Genomic DNA, 19,090 nt, shown 5'->3' with positions numbered 1-19,090 from the left:
ATTGATGAGGGCAAAGCAGTCCATACAGCATACCTGGACTTGGCTAAGGCCTTCGACACAATACCCCACTCAGGCATCATAGATAAGCTAAACAGCTTAAAAGTAAACCCTTATGTCACTAGATGGGTTGCAAACTGGCTAAAGGACAGAACCCATAAAGTTAAAATCGCTGGAGCAATGTCAGACTCAAAGCCAGTCACAATTGGTGTCCCACAGGGATCTGTCCTGGGGCCCCTCTTGTTCGGCATTTATTTCTCAGATGTTAAAGCAAACATGGGAGGGCTGTGGCTGACAAAGTTTGCAGATGACTGCAAACTAGGCACCATAGTCGATACACCAGCAGACACACACATCCTACAAAAAGGCCTCACTGAAACGGACAACTGGTGCCGTAGTCACGGCCTTAAACTAAATGCCAAAAAATGTATAGTCATCCCTTTTGGAAAAAACAAAGTACCCACAAATTATCACATAGACAGCAACCCACTGAGTACGGAAAAAGTAATCGGAGACCTAGGGACCCAGGTAGACAGCGACCTCTCATTTGACACCCACGTTGCCAAAGTGGTTAGAAAGGCATTCTACCTTGCACACCTCATCATGAAGGGATTCACATCCAGATCCAAGGATGTCATTGTACCCCTATATTCCTCCCTCATCAGACCCATGATTGAGTACAATGCCCCATTTGGTATGTACCTCACCCGGCATTTGCAACAGCTGGAGAGACCACAAAAGTACCTCACCAAAAGGATCAAGGGTCTCCAACATATGTCTTATTCTGCCAGACTAAAGAAACTTCAGCTCTATTCAGTAGCATACCGCCTGCTCAGAGGTGATCTCTGCCTGATGTACAAGGCCATGTCCAATCAGGATCTGATGGACATGCTCCACCTCAAAAAATCCAAATCCATTAGGACCACGAGAGCTAAAGACTTAAACCTCGGCACAAGTATGAATAGGACATTCTGGAGGGCTAGATTCATAACCCAGAGGCTTCCCATGCTTTGGAACAGGATCCCAGTTCGTATTAGGCAGAGCCCCTCACTTACTCTCTTCAAGAGAAATCTTGATGAGTGGATGGGAGATCGTAAGTTAACCTCAGGGGTCACATCTGTGTCACTGCTAGACAGGGGCGCAGTAAACTAATTCTATTATATAAGGGGACCTTCACTGTGTCAACTACTAGACAGAGGCACAGTATTCTAGATTTATTCTGTACATTTTTGTACCATTTCATGGGGTGGCAAAAGCCACATCACTATGGCTAGGCTTACAAATGCCCCAGGGCAGATAGCCTAGTACTATACTATGAAACTATGTTGTCATACTGTTGTTTAGTCATGACCACCCAATTTCCCCCTTTATCCGCCTGTAAAAATATGCATCTCTGGTTATTTATCCTGAGCTGTTGTAATGCTTCCCACTGCTCTTTGGTTAAATTGTACTGTATATAACTTTTTTGAATTTATTGTACTCAATTTCTAACTGTTGACACAGCACATTCTCAAAGACACAAATACTTGTGGATACCTTTGGGGGCATAAAAGGACTGTTATATGATACACAAGGTAATTGAAACTTCCCATAACCTGTGTTGAAGCCTGCGTAATTTTCAACTGTAGAGTCCGTCCCCCCCCACCATCGACACACTATGTTAAAGAGTTTCTTCACTTTCATATTCATGAACAGATAAATTAAGTAATGAATCACCTTAGTTAACACTAATATCATCCCAATTGTCTTCATTTATTGTTGCATTTTCTACCCTGCTTTTATTACTTTTAAAGAATGCCCTTAAATGTAACTAATGGCAAAAACAGGTTACCTTCAGTATCAAATCAGCAAGGCACATGAGTAGGGATGAATTTTACCCCTTTATCCAACAATATAATAACATCATGATTTAAGGTCAAATCTGTCAAATTTACAATTTTTAAACTGTCCACATTGTTTATTAGTCCAAAGTCCACTATAGTATTGCATTCTTCCAATGATCAAACTACATCTCCATTTTGCACGTTAGTTTCTTCTCCTTCTATTTCTATAGTTTCTACCACCATTGCTGTTGCCGGAATTCGAATTCCCCTGCCATTTTCTCCCTCGACCCCTAGAAGTCTCTGAAGTTCCTTTATCCTGCTTGGAATCCAAAGTATCATTGTTCGGGTCTTCAAACGAAAAGCTTTTTTTGCTGCTGGATGCAGTTTCCCCTGAAGACGTGGAAGAGTCGCGTACTTCTTGATCCTTATTACCAAAACACCGATTCAACTGCCTTCCCCCTAGTTTCCTTCCATTACCACAAAAAGATCATATTGTTTTTGTAGTTGTTTAAATTGTGTTGGATTTTACCCTTCTTTCGTATGGTTACCGACTCCTCCACCTTCTCTACTTTATTCTTAATGTCATTCAATTTGGACTCCAAAACCGTTTCCATCGTCATCTCTGCCAACTGCATTTGTACACGCAGGATATCGGCCCTCAGTTTCTCCTGCTGCCTTATGTTACGCTTGATGAGCACCCCCAGCCACACCTTAGTGCAAACTAGGGACGCCACATTCCATTCATTGAGCAAATCAGCTTCATCCTCACCAAATTCAAATGCAGGCAGCTTGCTAGTTCTAAGGCCACGAGGTGTTGTATCTAAGGCTGTATACCTTTCAAGGAGCTTTATATCATAAAATAGTCACCTCCTTTGTTAATAAATGCTCCAACCTGGTAAAATCAGCCTCATTGGTACTGATCTCTCCCATTGTCCACGGGTCATCTCCAGCCATTCTTTCCTCTCTATCTCTCCATATTTTAGAGCAGGAAAAACCGAACCATCGGCTGCCATAACCTCACCTCCTGGTAAATGGATACCATGAAAAAACACCCACAAGAAAGTCACAATACGAAAAACACACCACACCAGGAAGTATTACGAAAAATCATTACAGGTGTATCCGGTACCTCGGCTTTCACCTTCAAGGAATATTTTTCATTTATATGAGAAATTTGTTTTAAAACAAGTTTATTAGTATAAACTAAGAAAATAAACCAGATCCAAAGCAGTGAAAGGTTTAAATTGATGATACACAGCAGCCACAGGACAGAGAGAATTTATTGAGTAAAGCGCTTTTCGTCTGCAGTAATATGCAGACTTCCTCAGACAGAAGTATGTGTATTTGATTTATATCAGTTATTCAATTATGTATTATATAAAATGGAAAGCTGCTTTGGTGGAAAAATATTCCTTGAAGGCCAAAGCCGAGGTACCGGATACACCAGTAAAGATTTTTCGTAATACTTCCTGGTATGGTGTGTTTTTCGTATGATGCTTCATACTCGCCAAATGATTTATAAAAATCGGTGTATACCAAGATTCTATATTCCCCATTCCGAATGAGGGATGGGCCTCCTTGAAATTGATTACATGTATAGATCTGCTGTTGTGGAACTCCACACATATTTGCTGACCTCACAAGACCCAAATGTAGTGAAAGTTTTGAAACATGAGGAGAATAAATCTGAGATGACTTCTCTGCTTAATTTAGTAGAAGCAGATCGGTGTCAGGCAGGAATAGAAATCAAACCAGAAGTAGATAAAAATCAGGTAGCAACTGAATGTGCCAAAAACAAAAGAAAGAATACAAGGTGAAGGACCAGATGAGAAGGCAAGAAATGTGGAAAAAGCATAAATATAGTTGCAAGTATAGAAAACTTGTGGAAGAACCTTATGTTGATCAGAAACAAATGCAGGAATGGTTAAGGAGAGGCAAATTCAAGCCACAAAATGAAAGGTTAATATTGGCAGCCCAAGACAGTGGGCTACATACATGCTGGTTTACAAAGTACATTGAACATGTGGGAGAAACAGACAAATGTAGGTTTTGTAAAACCGAACTGGAAATAGTCACAGACGTTGTTGCTGGTTGTGACATACTAATGGCAGAAGGACTGTATACTGAAAGGCATAATAATGAGGCAAGACTATTGCACCGGGGATTGTGCAAACATTATGGTACTGAAGTGGCTGAAAAACCCTGGAAACATGAGCCACAAAGCATCATAGAAAATGATGAAGCTTATATCACATGGGATCACCCATTATCAACAGTTCAAAAGATAGATGCTAGAAAACTGGATATAGTGGTTCAAGAAAAAGAAGACAAAAGTAGCATTGATGATTGAAATTGCCACACCCACTGACTACAATGTCTTGCATACAGAGAGACACAAAGTCATAAAATATCAGGATCTGCAGGCAGAAACAAGAACAATGTGGAAGAAAGATACCCAGTCAGTTCCACTAGTAGTAGGAGCAACGGGTCTTATAAAAAAAAATCTACAATTGTATTTAGATGTGGTGCTGCGGTAGCATTGTCGCCTCACAGTATGACGTTGTCCTGTTCGATTCTCAGCTAGAGCGTCTTCTGTGTGGAGACGTGCGTGAATGGGCGTACCTTCGTTGAAGGTTGTGCGTCAGAGCTGGCAACTCGGCACGTAAAAATCTACTGCCAATCATTAGCGGACCGGAGTTCCGCTGTGGCGACCCCTAACCGGGAAAAGCCAAAAGACACAACAACAACAACCAAGCATGTAACCCCGTATGAATTGCAGAATGACTCATTACTGGGCGCATTGCGGGTGCTGTGAAAAGCACTTTTGGCTAACCTCAAAGATTGAAACAATTGTAATTTCACAAACTTTAATTGTACTTTGACTTAGGAATGGGGTCCATTCCTATCATAGTATTAGAAACCGAAAAGATTTGGAGAAATTAAAAAGATTGAAATAAGATATTGTTTACTGATACAGAAGAATGTTTAAACGCACATGCAATTACTCAATTAAGAATTAAATACTGCAATGTAATACTCTTAAAAGGGCAGTCATTTCCAACAAACCATTATGGTACATCTTCTTAACATAACAATTATAAAGTATACATTCTATATTGTAGACCCAAGTCGGCATTTAAGCTATTGGGACTCATAGTATTACACTTCAGAATAATTTTATTCTCCATTTTATTCAAAGTTTTTATCTTGTCATCTCCACATGGCATATAAAGTGTTCTAAGTACTTAATATCTCAGACAATATAAGAATATACTGTTTTTAATATGTGATGCCACTGCAGTTGCAGGATGCAAGTAACTTTCATCCTGCATTTACTGTTGTATTCTAGCTTTAACCTTTCTGCTTGGCTTATGTGCAATGAATACCAGAAACTGTTTCTACTTGCTCCAATGCTGCCCTCCAGTTGGTGGCAAGTACGGCATAGTGCTGTGTCTGCTTGCTTCAGCATACGCTCTCTCACTAGCTAAAGTGCTGGGCACTACATGGAAGAGTGGCAGGCCATATTTTATTGTTTCAGAGCATAGCAGATATCTTTGGCTACTGCCGCTATAGGTCTGGGACCAGTCCCTTTGCCTGGAATAAGTCTTGTAGTGTCTGCCAGTTACTACCTTCCATCGCTGGATAAGTTCTCCAGATCCTGAGTTGCTAATTTTTCATTGGTCATGTGCGTATATTCACGACTCAGACTGTGTCACCGAGCCAGCTCATTCGCATAGCTGTTTTAAATTTTAAAATTAAGTTACATTAGTTTAATGATGTCGGAACACAAAGTCTTGCTATTGTTGAAAAGTAAAGCCCTTGTTATCATGTAAATTCATTAGAAGAAGTAACATTGCCTTTGCCAAGGTCGCTTAGATTGTAAATACCTGGGAAATTGTGAACAAATCAGGGCAGCTGCCATTGCACAGATTAACTTCTCTTTTTGTCTCCTTCCCAGTGGGCATACGAATTAGGCATGTCAAACGAAGAACCAGTTACTATCCCTTTGCATCCTTGTGAGCACTTCTACCTTGTGACTCATCCTCTTCGTCGACCTCTTCAGGACAATATGCCAGGTGGGAGCTTTCTTTTCCTCTGCTGGAGTACTGAATGATTGTAGCTTGGGAAAGAGTCTTTTTTTAAGAAGGTTAAGGGGCGAGTATCATAATAGTGAAGAATGAGGTCTATACTAATATAGTCACTGTTGCAGGAACAAGTGTTTCCCTCAAGAAGGCTTGTACCCACATAGGAAGTTTGCATTCCTTTTGGTTATGTATCGAACATTGTATTAATAGACTTGTGTCTTTTAATTGTGAATGTGTAAGGGTAAACCAGATAAATTGCTAGGCAGTAGATGAGCAAATAAGCAGCATGACAATATATGGAACTGTTTCACAGTGAGATGAATCTACTTGGACATGCAGCATGGCAGACATTGTTTGTGAATAAACTTTATATTCCATTACCTTGCTGCTTCTTTCTTGCACGTGTTCCCTGTTGAAGCTGCTGACTGACTCTAAATGCTGTGCCCCTTCCTGTACTTGATCCTAGAATATGCACTTAATATTCTATATGTAAATTGAAGTTTTTCATGTCTTTGCATACTGATGCAGAATTTCAAATGAAAATTCCAACTGGTATTTTTTCTTCAAGTTTTTCTGTCTAATTTCCTACAAAAATTATATTTCTAGTGTTAGCATTTTCTTTTTATACTTTTTATTCCTTCTGTCCTGTTTACATAATTATCTAACTTGTTTGTGGGGCTTTTTGTTGTAGAGAAAGAAAAAATGTTTCTAATAGCCTGAAGGTGTAGTTAACACTAAATATTTAATCATCTCATGATACATTTCCAGTGTTCTAGTTTGTTTGAATTATGTAATTAATTCTTAGATGACTTCCTCACTACCATTTCTTCATAGCTTACTCCAGAAAGTATCCTATCCCAGCTAAAAATCTAATTTCTCATCCAGAACATATAGAAGTTGAACTAAATGTATTAATTGTTCCCACTGCTGCAATAGCCTTTAGGCTATATAGATTGTGTCTTGCCGAAGACACCACAATTGGCCAGCTTCTGAAAGCCCTGGCTTCCTCTCACACTTCCTGTCTGACTGCTGATTGATTAGCCCTGAAATGGGAAAATCAGTAGTCAGAGGGAAAAATCTCCACAACAGTCATGGTCCTTTAAGTTGTTTGTTTAGTTTGGCTAGTTCGAGAGTGCTTTTATCCTGCTGGGTGCTGCACCTCCTAATTTTTGCCATGATTTTCTTTCTTTTGTTATACAGCATATTGGTGTTGTGATTCCACCAGGGTGCCATGTTTTTTGTTAGTTCTGTACTTCTTCCTCATGGGTACAGCTGCCTCTATGCAGCTATGAGCACGATTGTATAAGGTTTCTCTGAACAATTCCTCATAGGTAGTAGTGTTCTTGGGGTTTATGGGGGCTTGAACTTTTGTTAGATTATCACTTTATAGTTGGAAGCTAGCTTTAGAGTAGTTCTTGAATATTCCTGGGTTAACTGGGGTTAAAGGTTTTATTTTTACTTGACAGAAACCATTTTGTGATGTGATCTTAAAGGAGAAGACATTACACTAGGTGATGTGCTGCAGTCTCCTACGTCAGTAAGGACCAGTTAAAGTATGTTTACACCCCTGGCTAGTGTATTGACAGTCTGGTCCAGGGAGTTTGTATTCACAAAATCCAGGAATCTCTGTGCCTGTATGTTTGGTGTCATATGTGATTCTCAGTTAATAGTGGAGTAATTAAAGTCTGTCACAAATATGGTATTGGGTTGGATGGTGAGTGTTTCCGGTAAGTTTAAATACATATTATGGGTTTCTTGGGTCATAGAAGGGGACCTGTAGCTTGCAAGGAAGTGGCATAGGATTTTGTCTGTGGTGATTTGAATTTGGAGAAGCTCAAGTGCATTGTCCTGTTTAACCAGCCTTGAGGTATATTTATTTTTTATGTAAATCAAGACACCTCCACCTTTAGTCCCTAGCTATGTTGTAACTAGTCTAAATATTTGGAAGACATTATAGCCTTGCACTGCTGGTGTGTTATCCATGTCTTTAAACCATGCCTCAGTGACTGCCCAAACGTCAGCATTTTCTAGGGTGAGGAGAGCTTGTAGGGTGTGCAGTTTTTTGTTTAGACTCCTAGCATTGAGCAGTAACACCTTTAGATTTTCTTGTTTTTGATTTGCTATGTTGGAAGTACTTTTCAGTTTGGTATTGCCTAAAAAAGGCACTATGAGGGAGGACAGTGTTTTAGTTAACATTTGAAAGCCTAGAGGGGAGAGGTGCAGACCTTTCCTGACAAAAGCTATGTGAACTGTTGACCATCTGCTTCCATGTTAACAAATAATGACACCAGAAACTAATTTGGTTATATCTTGTAGTATTATTGTGGCATCATCTTTGGAGAAGGTAAATGCTGCTCAGTGCTAGGCTTATACCAGCCTGGGACACGCATTCCGAAAGCTTCATGATATCGCTCTTCATATAGTCTAGGGAGGTGTAACTCATGTCATTTACACCCACATGGACTATGCCTGAGTCATACTGGTACTTGTGGTCCAGTGAGCTGAGTATGTGCATAGTGTGGCAGATCCTAACCCCTGATGACCAACTGACCATGAGTTTCACCTTACTAAGCCTAGCAAGAGGGACATCAGTGTGTCTGTCAATGGAGTCTCCAATGACCAGAATGTTGGATTGTGTGGTGGCTTTTCTTATGGGCTTAGAAATAGAATCTCCATGAGATGTGGCTGTATGTGTTGACATGGGTGTTCCTAGCCAGCGTTGGGCATCAGCGAACCCTGCGGTCACTAGGGCCCCCTGTTCCTAGGCACCCCCAACCACAGCAATTTATCTTAAACTGATTATAACATCAGTCAAACCAACAAAAGCTAGTAGAGCAAATCTGTATACTTAGTAAACCAGATAGCTGATAATAACTCTTATATCTCATTTTAAAATTCAAAGATGTTCTGGTTATAGTAAGTGTTTTTTCGAGTAATATACTTCACAATTCCATCAAATATTTTACTACTGAAATAGTGCCCCTAGCTTAGTTAAACCCTGCTGCTGGATGTTCTCTCCACTAAAATTAACAACATAGCCAGCTTTAGGTACCTGCAATACCTGTGGCTGAATGGCTTCCCTTATTCATCCTTGACTCTGGGCGGGTCCCACAAAAGCTGCTTCTAGTTGTGGAAAAATGAGGGGAAAAATATACTAATTTCCTGATTATGCTCTTTTACCTTAACAGGGTTGTGATACGACCCTTTTAGGGTAAAGCTGATAATGAACATGAGCAAGGTAAGCACTAGAGAGATCAGCAGCCCAGAGTGACTGATCTTAGTGCAAAACTTGGATTTTAAGAAAAGCTGATGCTTCTGATCTTCAAGGATGGTTTTCTCTTTCAGGGAGTATTCTAAATACTCGAAGAAGACCAGATACTATAACGGTCAACTTCATTGCTGAAGAACTCTGCACAGTGCCAAAACTAATAGTAAAATAAGGGCTCAAAATAAGCAGCATATTTTAAATGGTCCTCTAATTCACTTAAAAAAAAGTTAATAGAATACCACCTTTTGCATCAACGTGCATTATTGGACAATAAGATGTATAAAACTCTGATGTCTGAATTTATTGACTGTAAGGACAGAGCAAAATTGTTAGCCAAAATCAGGGAAAGTCTGTGAAATTAAGGACAGTGACAGGTATGCATTACTTCTCAGTGAGGTAAATAAAAGTGACTTATACCTGCTGTTGTTTGGTGGCTGCTAAACAGCAGTCACTGCTCTAGTGTGGCAGTACCAGTGTTGCCCCATGTTTTGCTGTTTACTGAAATAAGTACAACACTAGTATTGATATGTCTTATGCTTGTGTGTGTATGTAAAAAATATCAGTTTTTTATCTGTGCGCACACCTAATAATGCTAGGAGTCCTACATTATCCTTCAGGTTATCAGTAAAAATGCAGCTAACAATAATTACATTTCAAAAGTAAGGCATAAAATGTATCACAGAACATTCAGACACTTAGATCTTCTAGGAGTCTGGTGGTCTCCCACTCCCCAGATTGTATAAATGGATGCAGCAAGGCACCTTTAACCGTCCTTGACCGTGTGGTGTCACAAAAGCTGTTGCTGGTTGGGGGATAATGAGGAGAAAAAAATACTAATTTTCTTGATTATACTCATTAACCTGAGCAGGCTGCAATAGGACCCTATTAGGATAAAGCTGATAATGGCCTCTGCTCTCAACCATGCCCATTCTAAAACCAGTCCTGCTGATGTAGGTTATGGCGGGTGCTGAGGATTTTCTGGTTATTATTACTTTAATTTTCATCACAGTCAAACTTTATAAGTGTGCACAGGAGTTCATTATAGCTTGTTTGGGTTGATAACATTGTAGTTATTGTTTCTTTAACTTTTCTCACAGACGTTAGAGTTGTATAAAGAAAGTTACTATAGCTTGTGTTGGGGCAGTGTACTTTCTAGGAGCAACAAAGTAGAATCCAATACGGTAATCATTATGCTTTTTCACATTCCTCACAGTCACACATCAGACATGTATACAGGTGGCTGCTTTTGAGGGTTTGAGTGAGGGGGCATGCTATGAATATGTATGTCAGCAGTCACTCGAAATACATGACTGTGACAGCTGGAATCTCTGCTTTCATCACAATCTAACACCAAAGAAATGCATAAGTATTGAACGTCTTTGGGGGAATTAGGGATGCAGGCTGTATTTCCAGATAAGACCTTTGTATCCTCACAACAATTGAGCAATTGTCTTGTTAGTTTATTGTGAGTTCATTTTGTCAGCTTTGAAAATGAATCCTTAGGCACAACTTAGGAAATAAGACTGAAATTCTTTCTCATAATTTTTGTTTAGATCACTGTTAGATTAAAAGGTTGAGAAAATGCTCTAAATTGCTTCCCAGAGAATCAGTAACCCCTGTAGCTTCTGGGGACACCAGCTTGAGTTATTTCCTAAATAGTTAATGCTCTGTCTTGATCAGGAAAGATGTGTTGAAAGGATGCAAGGAAAACGAAAGCTGAACCATAGTGAATTTCTTTACCTAATCATAATTTCTGTTCAAGCCATCATTGAATGAAAAGGTTGTGTAAAAAAAAAAACTTTAAAATGCACATCAGAGAACATAGAAAGTTATGACTTCTTGATAAAACTGAAGAGTAAGGCAAAAACTTAGAAAAGGATTAAAAAAGTAATGTGTATGGCATGGGGAGCCCGAGATGGGGGGAAAACAGAGGGGAGCACTGGAGGATGTGTGTGTGTGTGGGGGGGGGGGGGGTGCTGAAACAGTAGACAGTGCCTAGAGTGCAATTTCACCAAACTCCAGCCCTGTACATAGAGCTATTGTAATTATCATTGTTGCAACTAAATGCCAGTAACTGTGAATGTCCCTTTATGAAATGGGCTAACATTTTGTGGTACATAGGCCTGTTGTAATGTAAGAGCATTGTAGCTACAGGTCAGTTTGTGTGTCGTCTTCTTCTGGCTTTTCCCGGTTAGGGGTCGCCACAGCAGATCATCTCCGCTCATGATTGGCAGTGGAGTTTTACAGTGTCGAGTTGCCAGCCCAGGGCCTAACCTTCCACAGAAGGCACACACATGCACACACTCACACCTAGGGTCAATTTAGAGTGTCCAGTCCACCTACAGCATGTCTTTGGGATGTGGGAGGAAACCAGAGCAACCGGAGGAAACCCACACGACCACAGGGAGGACATGCAGACTCCGCACAGAAGGCACCCCTTCCGAGGATCGAACAGGTGAACCTCTTGCTGTGAGGCGGCAACGCTAACCACTGCACCACCATGGCTGCCCCACAGGTCAATTTGTGTGTACTACTAAAAGTTTGCAGCATGAACTAAAAGTTGCTTAGGAGGGGTGGCAGTGCCATGGTAATACTTGGTCTGAAAATACATCGGGGCCCCCAACTATATACTTGCTGGGAGCCCCCAAAATGCTAACACTGGACATGTGGGTGCTGTTTTGAAAGTGTGCATTCAGGGCTGTGGAGGGTATTTGTTATTTGTACTTTATCTAGGAGGTCTCTGGGGTTGAGGAAGATTACATTTAAGTGCCTCAACATATTTGGGTGTATGTCTCAGCTTTGAATTGTGTGTGATGGGTGCTGCATGTGTACTGCTGACAACTAACCTGATTGATATTAGGAGTGCTTTTATGTGTGAACTTTGCCTCCAGTGACATTGTGTAAATACATCTCTCACAGACCATAACAGTTTGTTTGAGAATTGACTGGCTGACAGTAAACATGCAATTTTTATATTGCCTCAGGATGTCCTTAATCACCAGGCTGGAAACGGAGATAGTGGGCAAGTTCATATCCATGTCAGCAGACCTATTTGTTTTTTTGATTAGATGGCTGGAGTGAGAATATAAAGTAATGTCAGGAATATCTGGTTTGCAACTCTGCGGGCAGCGCTCGTCATTGCTGACTAGTTGTCCTGTGTGTAGATGTGTACTGCTGAAATTTCAAGGGTACTTTTACAGGGAAAATGTCAGCTCAAGGTGTCTGAGCCTATAAAGGTCACTGCTAGCCACTTGAAGGGAAACTAATAAGTAGATCCTGATGATTTATGGATGCAATATTTAAGGAGATATTTTTCAGTTAAGTTAGACAGCAGCAAATCGAGTGGTACTTAACTTGTCAGGAATGATGTATAGAGGGGATTTGCCTGATTGGCTGGCTACTATTAGTGTTTTTCTTACCACAGCTTCATGCTGCTGAGATACAATGCTGCTTTGTTTCTTCAAAACAGTAGCACTAACCCCAAGATGAAAAGCAGACCACAGGCTCTTGGGCAGCCTCAGTTAGCTTTGCTGCCTCACAGCAAGCGGTTCTCCAGTTCAGTTCTCGGCTGGGGTGCCTTCTGTGCTGCATGTCCTCCCTGCAGTGGCATGGGTTTTTCCGGGTGCTCCGGTTTCCTCCCACATCCGAAAGACATGAGCATGGTGGATTGGACACCCTAAATTGGCCATAGGTGTGAGTGCGTGCATGTGTGTGCCTTCTGTGGGAGGTTGGGCACCGGGCTGGCAACTCGACCATAAAACTCCACTGCCAATCATTCCGTGGACCTTTGTTCTGCTGTGGCAACCCTTAACTGGCAAGAGCTGAAAGAAGTCTTGTTCTAGGTGATGCAGAGGTCTGTAGGGTTGTTGTAGCCTTTTCCAGGTAGATGCCTTGAATAACAACCAGACCAATCAAGAAGTTCAAACACACACTCACTGCCCAATCAGAAACAGTCAGGAATCAATGCATTGTGGTCTCACAAGGAGCAAACTATAAGCACGTATTCCAAGTTGGGACCTATGAAGCGGTTATTAGGCTTTCTAGTGATGAAGTCATCTCCAGGAAATAATGCCCCTATGCCCCTTCTCTCACTAGGAGCAAAACAGAAGACTAATCCCAAGGTGACTACTGAGAGGCATAATGTGGGCTGTCTAATAATTGGTGATCATGGAGAAGATGTTGCAGATTTTAAAGGCAAGACAGAAAAAAATTATATATAGCTTAAGAGCTGCAGTGTGCACTAAGTAGTAAGATATGAAAGAGGTATAACTTAAGCTATCTAAGCGGAGAGACACTAATTTTACAAGTGCAAGATAAATTGGAAGGGAGTGAGCATTTTGCATTCTAGCCCTCTGGAATACAGGAGGGTGGCCAATAAATTTAAATAGCTGAAGTGGAATGATTTCCCAAAATGATAATTTTGTGCTTACTCACAATAGCCAATGAAGAGGAGAGGTAAGGAAATGTGTAGTCATGTTAACATAAGGGGCAGGCAACTAGAAAGACAGTTGAGTTTAAAAACCCAACAGCACCAGGGTGGGAAAACACTCAATTTATGTGCGATTCATGAGAGAGAGGGAGCTGTGGTCTCTTTCCTAGTTTAAATATGCTATTAAAAGCAGAATGCAAGTAAAACACAATGTAAAGGAAAATAATTCACAATATGTAAAACAGAAGAAGGCAGTGAAGCAGTGCACCATACAAGAAAGCAAAAACAATCCAGCCTTTCCCCTCACAACAAGCAGTGTCAGAGTCTTAGTGAGCTTTTCCACTAAAGCCAGTGATGAGCAGAGTTCCTATTCATGAAAACTGTGCTGCAGCAACTTGGTTCACTGTCCACAGTGTGATGATCCAACACTGAACCAATAATCAAGGCGCCGCAGATCTCACCACTGGCAACAGTGGGGGACGTACACTAGGATAACAGGTACACACACAGTATTTCCAGATGTAGCACTCTGCATCAAGTGCAATTTCCCTTAAGAGCACACAGAGACCACAGTCAGTCCGGGGATGATTTCTCCCTCTTTCTCCAGAACCCCAATAAGACTTCCCATTGAAGACTCCCCACTGGCACAGCTATAGACGAGATCTTAGCTGGGTGGCCAATCCAAGACCTCCAGCTCCCTCTCTGTCCAGCCAGTGCTTCCCGTCTCTGACATGCACATTCTTTGAGGTTTGATTTACACACACACACACACACACATATATATATATATATATATATATATATATATATATATATATATATATATTTGGGAAAGGCTGACACATGTTTACTAACTATGCCCAGACTGTAAGGTAGTTATCAATGCCAACAGCCAACTCCTTATCAGCTACTTTAAGGCCCTTAACAAAGGGTGTCCAATGTTACTGTTTAATATTAATATTAATACAAATGGTAGTTTGACCAAGAACAAGGCTAGTAGTAGTGGCCCACAGTGTCACCAAATAAATATGCAAATACTCTCAAAACTTAAATATCTCTAGACAGATCAGCACAATGAAAGGTTTAAATATATTTAATAATAAATAGTAAAAGAACAAGTCAATACTAAATATACAGTCCCAGTGACATCAGAGTTAAAAACCACAGGAAACATTTTAAACAACATTGCAGGATAGGCTCAAATTAAATAAATAAATAAATAAAATAGAAAAAAACTAACATTTAAACTGTTTCACTATATTCCTGACTGAATCTCCGAGAATTACTATACTCTAGTTAACTTACTTAAGAGCAAGGCAGATGTGGTGAATGGATCTTCCAACTCGGATTAATAACTCCAATATTACTGCTGGGATAGCTTTAAGAATGACATAATTTCTTGTCATCCGACTCTATCCCAGGTGAAACCCCCACTGTTGGAAGCTAGCAGTATTTAGCATCTACCTGTGAAAATACATAGACCTCAGATCTTTGGCAGTTGCTGGAAGCCATAAAACACTTGCATTCCTTCACATTTCAAAACTAGTAATTATTTCACCTTAAAGGTAATACAGAGAGCTCTCTAATATAGACATTTTGTCTCTAAGTGCCATAAAGTAATTTAATTTCAGCTATTTTTCTGAAGTTAACCTCCTGTATTCCTGTTTCCACTGTTAAAATGTATACAGTTATAATAGTGCATGTACACTTCTGTTCTCTTCCAGTAGGGCACACCTGTGGATCCAATTTAAACACCTGCATTTTGCAAAAACCCTTTTCAACACATGAATGTACAAACAAGTTTGATATACACATAACATGCAGTTCTAATGCATTTGTAACAAAAGTATCTTATATGAATCATGTTGATATTCACAAATGACATACAATTATTTACAAAAATTCCACATAGCTGTGCTGGCAGTATCTCCGTTCATCACACAGATGTTCATATTCCATTACAAGTTAGATCTACAATCGAGATCAAGTACATCTTTTTGGCTCCACCACTTTCATGAATATCATCCCTTAATATCTCCCAGGATTTTATGGTAGCGGGATAACCTGTCCCAAAGGTTGAAGTAGGCAAAAAAAGTTAACACTGAGATATGAATGTTATGTGCTCACCATAATGATAGAGCTGAAGTAGTTGACTTCATTTGGTCTTCAACCTGTGGGTTATGGATCTGTATCTGATCCATCACAGCCACATTTCCAGCATCTAATCTTAGCTTCAAGCTCCTCCCCTTACCCATAGTTCCCCCATCTCCTTTCTCCCTTCAGATCTCATTTGCCGGTTGAAAAACAGCATAGTCCGAACTCTAGCTGTACAGTTGGTAGTGTAAGTGTTGTTTTTTGATCCTTTTGACACTTTTTTTACCTTAAAGTTTTTGTCTCTCACTTTCTATCCTCTCCCTTCCCGTGACGGTCGTCGGTAAAAAAAAAAAAAAAAAAAAAAACTTCCGTTTTTTCCCTTTCGACCTATCTCCTTTTCTGTGCATATGGGAGTGTGCCTGACCTATTTAGGGATGTCTGAAGCCCCTAAAGTAGCATTCAGGAAGTGCACAGTGTGTGGCCATAAGCTTTCCCCAGCTGATGGCCGCACTCTGTGTGTAGTGTGCCTGGGCACGGTGCACCTTTAGACCTCCTGTCTTATCTGTGCTGGGTTCAATCCCAGAGCACTGAAGGACAGTAGGAGCAAATTAATCCTAAAAGGACTACTTCCCTCCTCGGGGTGGTAGCTCCTGTGCTCCCCTCTTCAGGGACAGCAGTTGTGTTTTCTTCTTCCCCAGCTTCTGGGACTCAAACTCCCGCCAAGAGGTCCGGGGAAGGGGAGAAGATCAAGAGAGAGACAAGCCGTGGAAGCAGTCTCCAGGCCACTCAGCCCCGCCTGGCCCGCCAGCCAAAGTTAGAACTCCAACTAGGCCCGGATCGCCCCAGCTTCAATCCCTAAGGTTCTACCCTGAGCCGGATGAATCACGGGCCTGGTCACCAGTTAGGTCTCCCCCTCACTGGCATTCTCAACCAGTTTTTGTGGCACCATCCTCCTGTTCCACCTGGAGCCTCAGTGAAGCAGAGATGGACAAGATGATGCAGAGATTTATCTGCACCCAAATCCAGTTGTGGGGTCTTGCCAGCACCCTCTCCCTCTGGAGGGGGGAGCTCGCAGTCCTTTTTTACACTGATACCTCTTTCTCTGATCTGACCACCGGTTTCAGAGACCCTGGATCCAAGGACCTTCAGGGTCAGGGGGTCGGCGCCGACGGTATCATCTACCTCGATGCCAGCTATTACCTTGAGCGTGTCTGATCTGACCGAGTCGGAGCTGTAGTCTTAGGGTCGGATCCAAGGGATTGCTGTCAGCTCTGTGCCTTTTGGAGCATAGTACTTCCCTTGGTGTCTTGGCTCCTGGAATCTCGGTTCTGACACTCCTGTCAGGTCAGAGGGGAACAGTTCCAGCTAGTATTTCCCAGAAGGTCCGTTCCCCTTCAGCCTTTGATGTGGTGGAGAGGGTTCTTTCAGTGTCATTGAGGCCCTTGACCATCTCGTCCTCTGACTCCATCCCGACTCCCTCTGCTTTGGGTGTGGTCCCAACCATCTTGCATCTCAGTGACATCCTGTGCCCATTTTGCCTCAGGAAGCTCCCCCAAGGAAGCAGCAGGAGGTTTGCGAGTCCTCCCCAGAAAGTCCCACTGAGGGGTTTCCTCGCAAACGAATGTGTAAGGAACATGGAGGCATTCAGCACAGGCCCATCTACTTCTTGGGTGTCCCCTCCCATGGATCCTTTGGTGGATCTCATAACATCTGGGGCATGGAAGGAACCGACCACTATGGAGCCTATCCCTAAGCGCCCGGATAAAGTGCTTAGTCACTCTTTAGACAGGGCTTATTGGAACAAGGGATCCCCCGTGGATGTTATGGTTGTGGCAGCTGCCACCAAGAAAGAGCTCATGCAGGAGAGCTCTGTGGATGTCCTTCAAGGATGCATCTGCAGTCCTAACATATGGGTTGTCCTGCCTCAGGCAACCCTTCGGTCGGCCGGATTCCAAAGTCTGGGTCTGGCCTCGGCTGATGTCGCACTTCACCCGACGTCATAGCTGCTGTTTATTGGGTATAAAGGCATCAGCCAACGCCATTTTCCTCAGTCTTTCTTGCCGCGTGGTGCCCGAAGCAGAAGCTGTTCGCAAGTGCCGGTCGGTCAGATCCAGAGATTTCTACTACCGAAGACTTCTAAAAAGCTAAGTACCCCATTGGGGACTCTTTCTTGCCTCAGCCGATGTCAGAAAAAGTAAATAATTGTTTAACTTGTGGGAAACAAATACCTCATAAGGATTTCCACTCTTACTGCCTTCCTTGCTTAGGCCCAGACCACGACGTATCAGCTTGTCTAGCCTGTGCTTCCTTCAACCGACGGACACTTAGACGTCGGTCGGAGTTTGCAGAGGAGTTTTTTGGTCCCGCTTTTGCTTATAAAATGCCGTCGGAGACTCCGGCTACACAAATAGCTAAAAAGCGCAAGGAAAAGGACCGACACTCGCGATCCGCGGTTTCGGCTGAAACCGCAGTTAGGCCAACCGCGAGTGTCTCGGTTTCGGCTGAAACTGAGCGCTCGGTTCTTCCTTCGGCCGAAAGCATGCCTCCTATAGCCGAGGCCTCACACAGCATGGTTGAATCTGCTACTGAAATTACTGCTACAGAAGCAGGCACCCAGGATTTGTCAGATACTATTCCTTTAGACATATCTACCCCTGCACGTGGGGCTGCTAGACCCCCTGCTTCTATGTCCATCAAGGCTTTTGCCAGGGCTAAAGCAGCTAAATCTTGTAAGGCCTTACCTGCTAAAACTCCACCACATAGGCCTACCTCTAGTTCTCAAATACTCAGCCTGGCTGAGGATCTCATTTCTTTGATCAGGGGATCCCAACCTCACCCAGACAGGGCCTCTCAGCCCCCTTCAGATAAGAGGCCTAGGACTGAACCCCCGGAACCTGTCTCTACAGACTATTCCTCGGAGGATTCGGACATTACTGACCCTCAGGAAGGCCCATATTCTCCTTATGAGGATTCTGATGCAGACGACTCCATTCCTTCTGCTTCTCCTCCTGAAGAATTTTCTTTTGGGGAAACCTTACATGCTATGAGGGAGCATTTCCAATGACAGGGCCAGGATTTTTCAGATTCAAGGAAAAGGCTAAGGACTTTTTTACACTTACCACAGCATAGGCCTTTAGCCATTCCTCCAGTACTAACAGTAGTTGATGATGCATTTAATGATGCCTGTACTGCTCTTGATTCTCTTCCCCCAGCCCCTGCCAAGCCTGATAGATATTACAGGGTCCCGGGCACACACTACCATTTGTATAAGGCTCCTGTTGCAGACCCCGAAACCATTTCACAGGGCCCGAAATGTGTGGCAGCTGCTTCTGCCAAAAACCCTCTCCCCTCTGATAGGGAGTCTAGAGCATTAGAGAGATGGGGTAAAAAAGTT

General features: G+C 42.1%; 1 protein-coding gene across 1 annotated transcript in view; it reads left to right on the top strand.

Annotated features, from left to right (window-relative positions):
- The window catches only part of PDPR (pyruvate dehydrogenase phosphatase regulatory subunit), a 908,636-nt gene that overhangs the window by 315,186 nt on the left and 574,360 nt on the right, over positions 1-19,090 (top strand). Inside the window, exon 7 of the mRNA XM_044081332.1 lies at positions 5,779-5,896. Within this exon, the coding sequence (XP_043937267.1) occupies positions 5,779-5,896 (118 nt within the window). The remainder of the gene's footprint in view (positions 1-5,778; positions 5,897-19,090) is intronic.

Source organism: Protopterus annectens, chromosome 8.part0 (assembly GCF_019279795.1).
Source record: "Protopterus annectens isolate FY-2018-M chromosome 8.part0, PAN1.0, whole genome shotgun sequence".
NCBI classification, from domain to species: domain Eukaryota; kingdom Metazoa; phylum Chordata; order Ceratodontiformes; family Protopteridae; genus Protopterus; species Protopterus annectens.
Note: the sequence above shows the minus strand (reverse complement) of the source record. Positions and strands in the feature narration are given on the sequence as shown.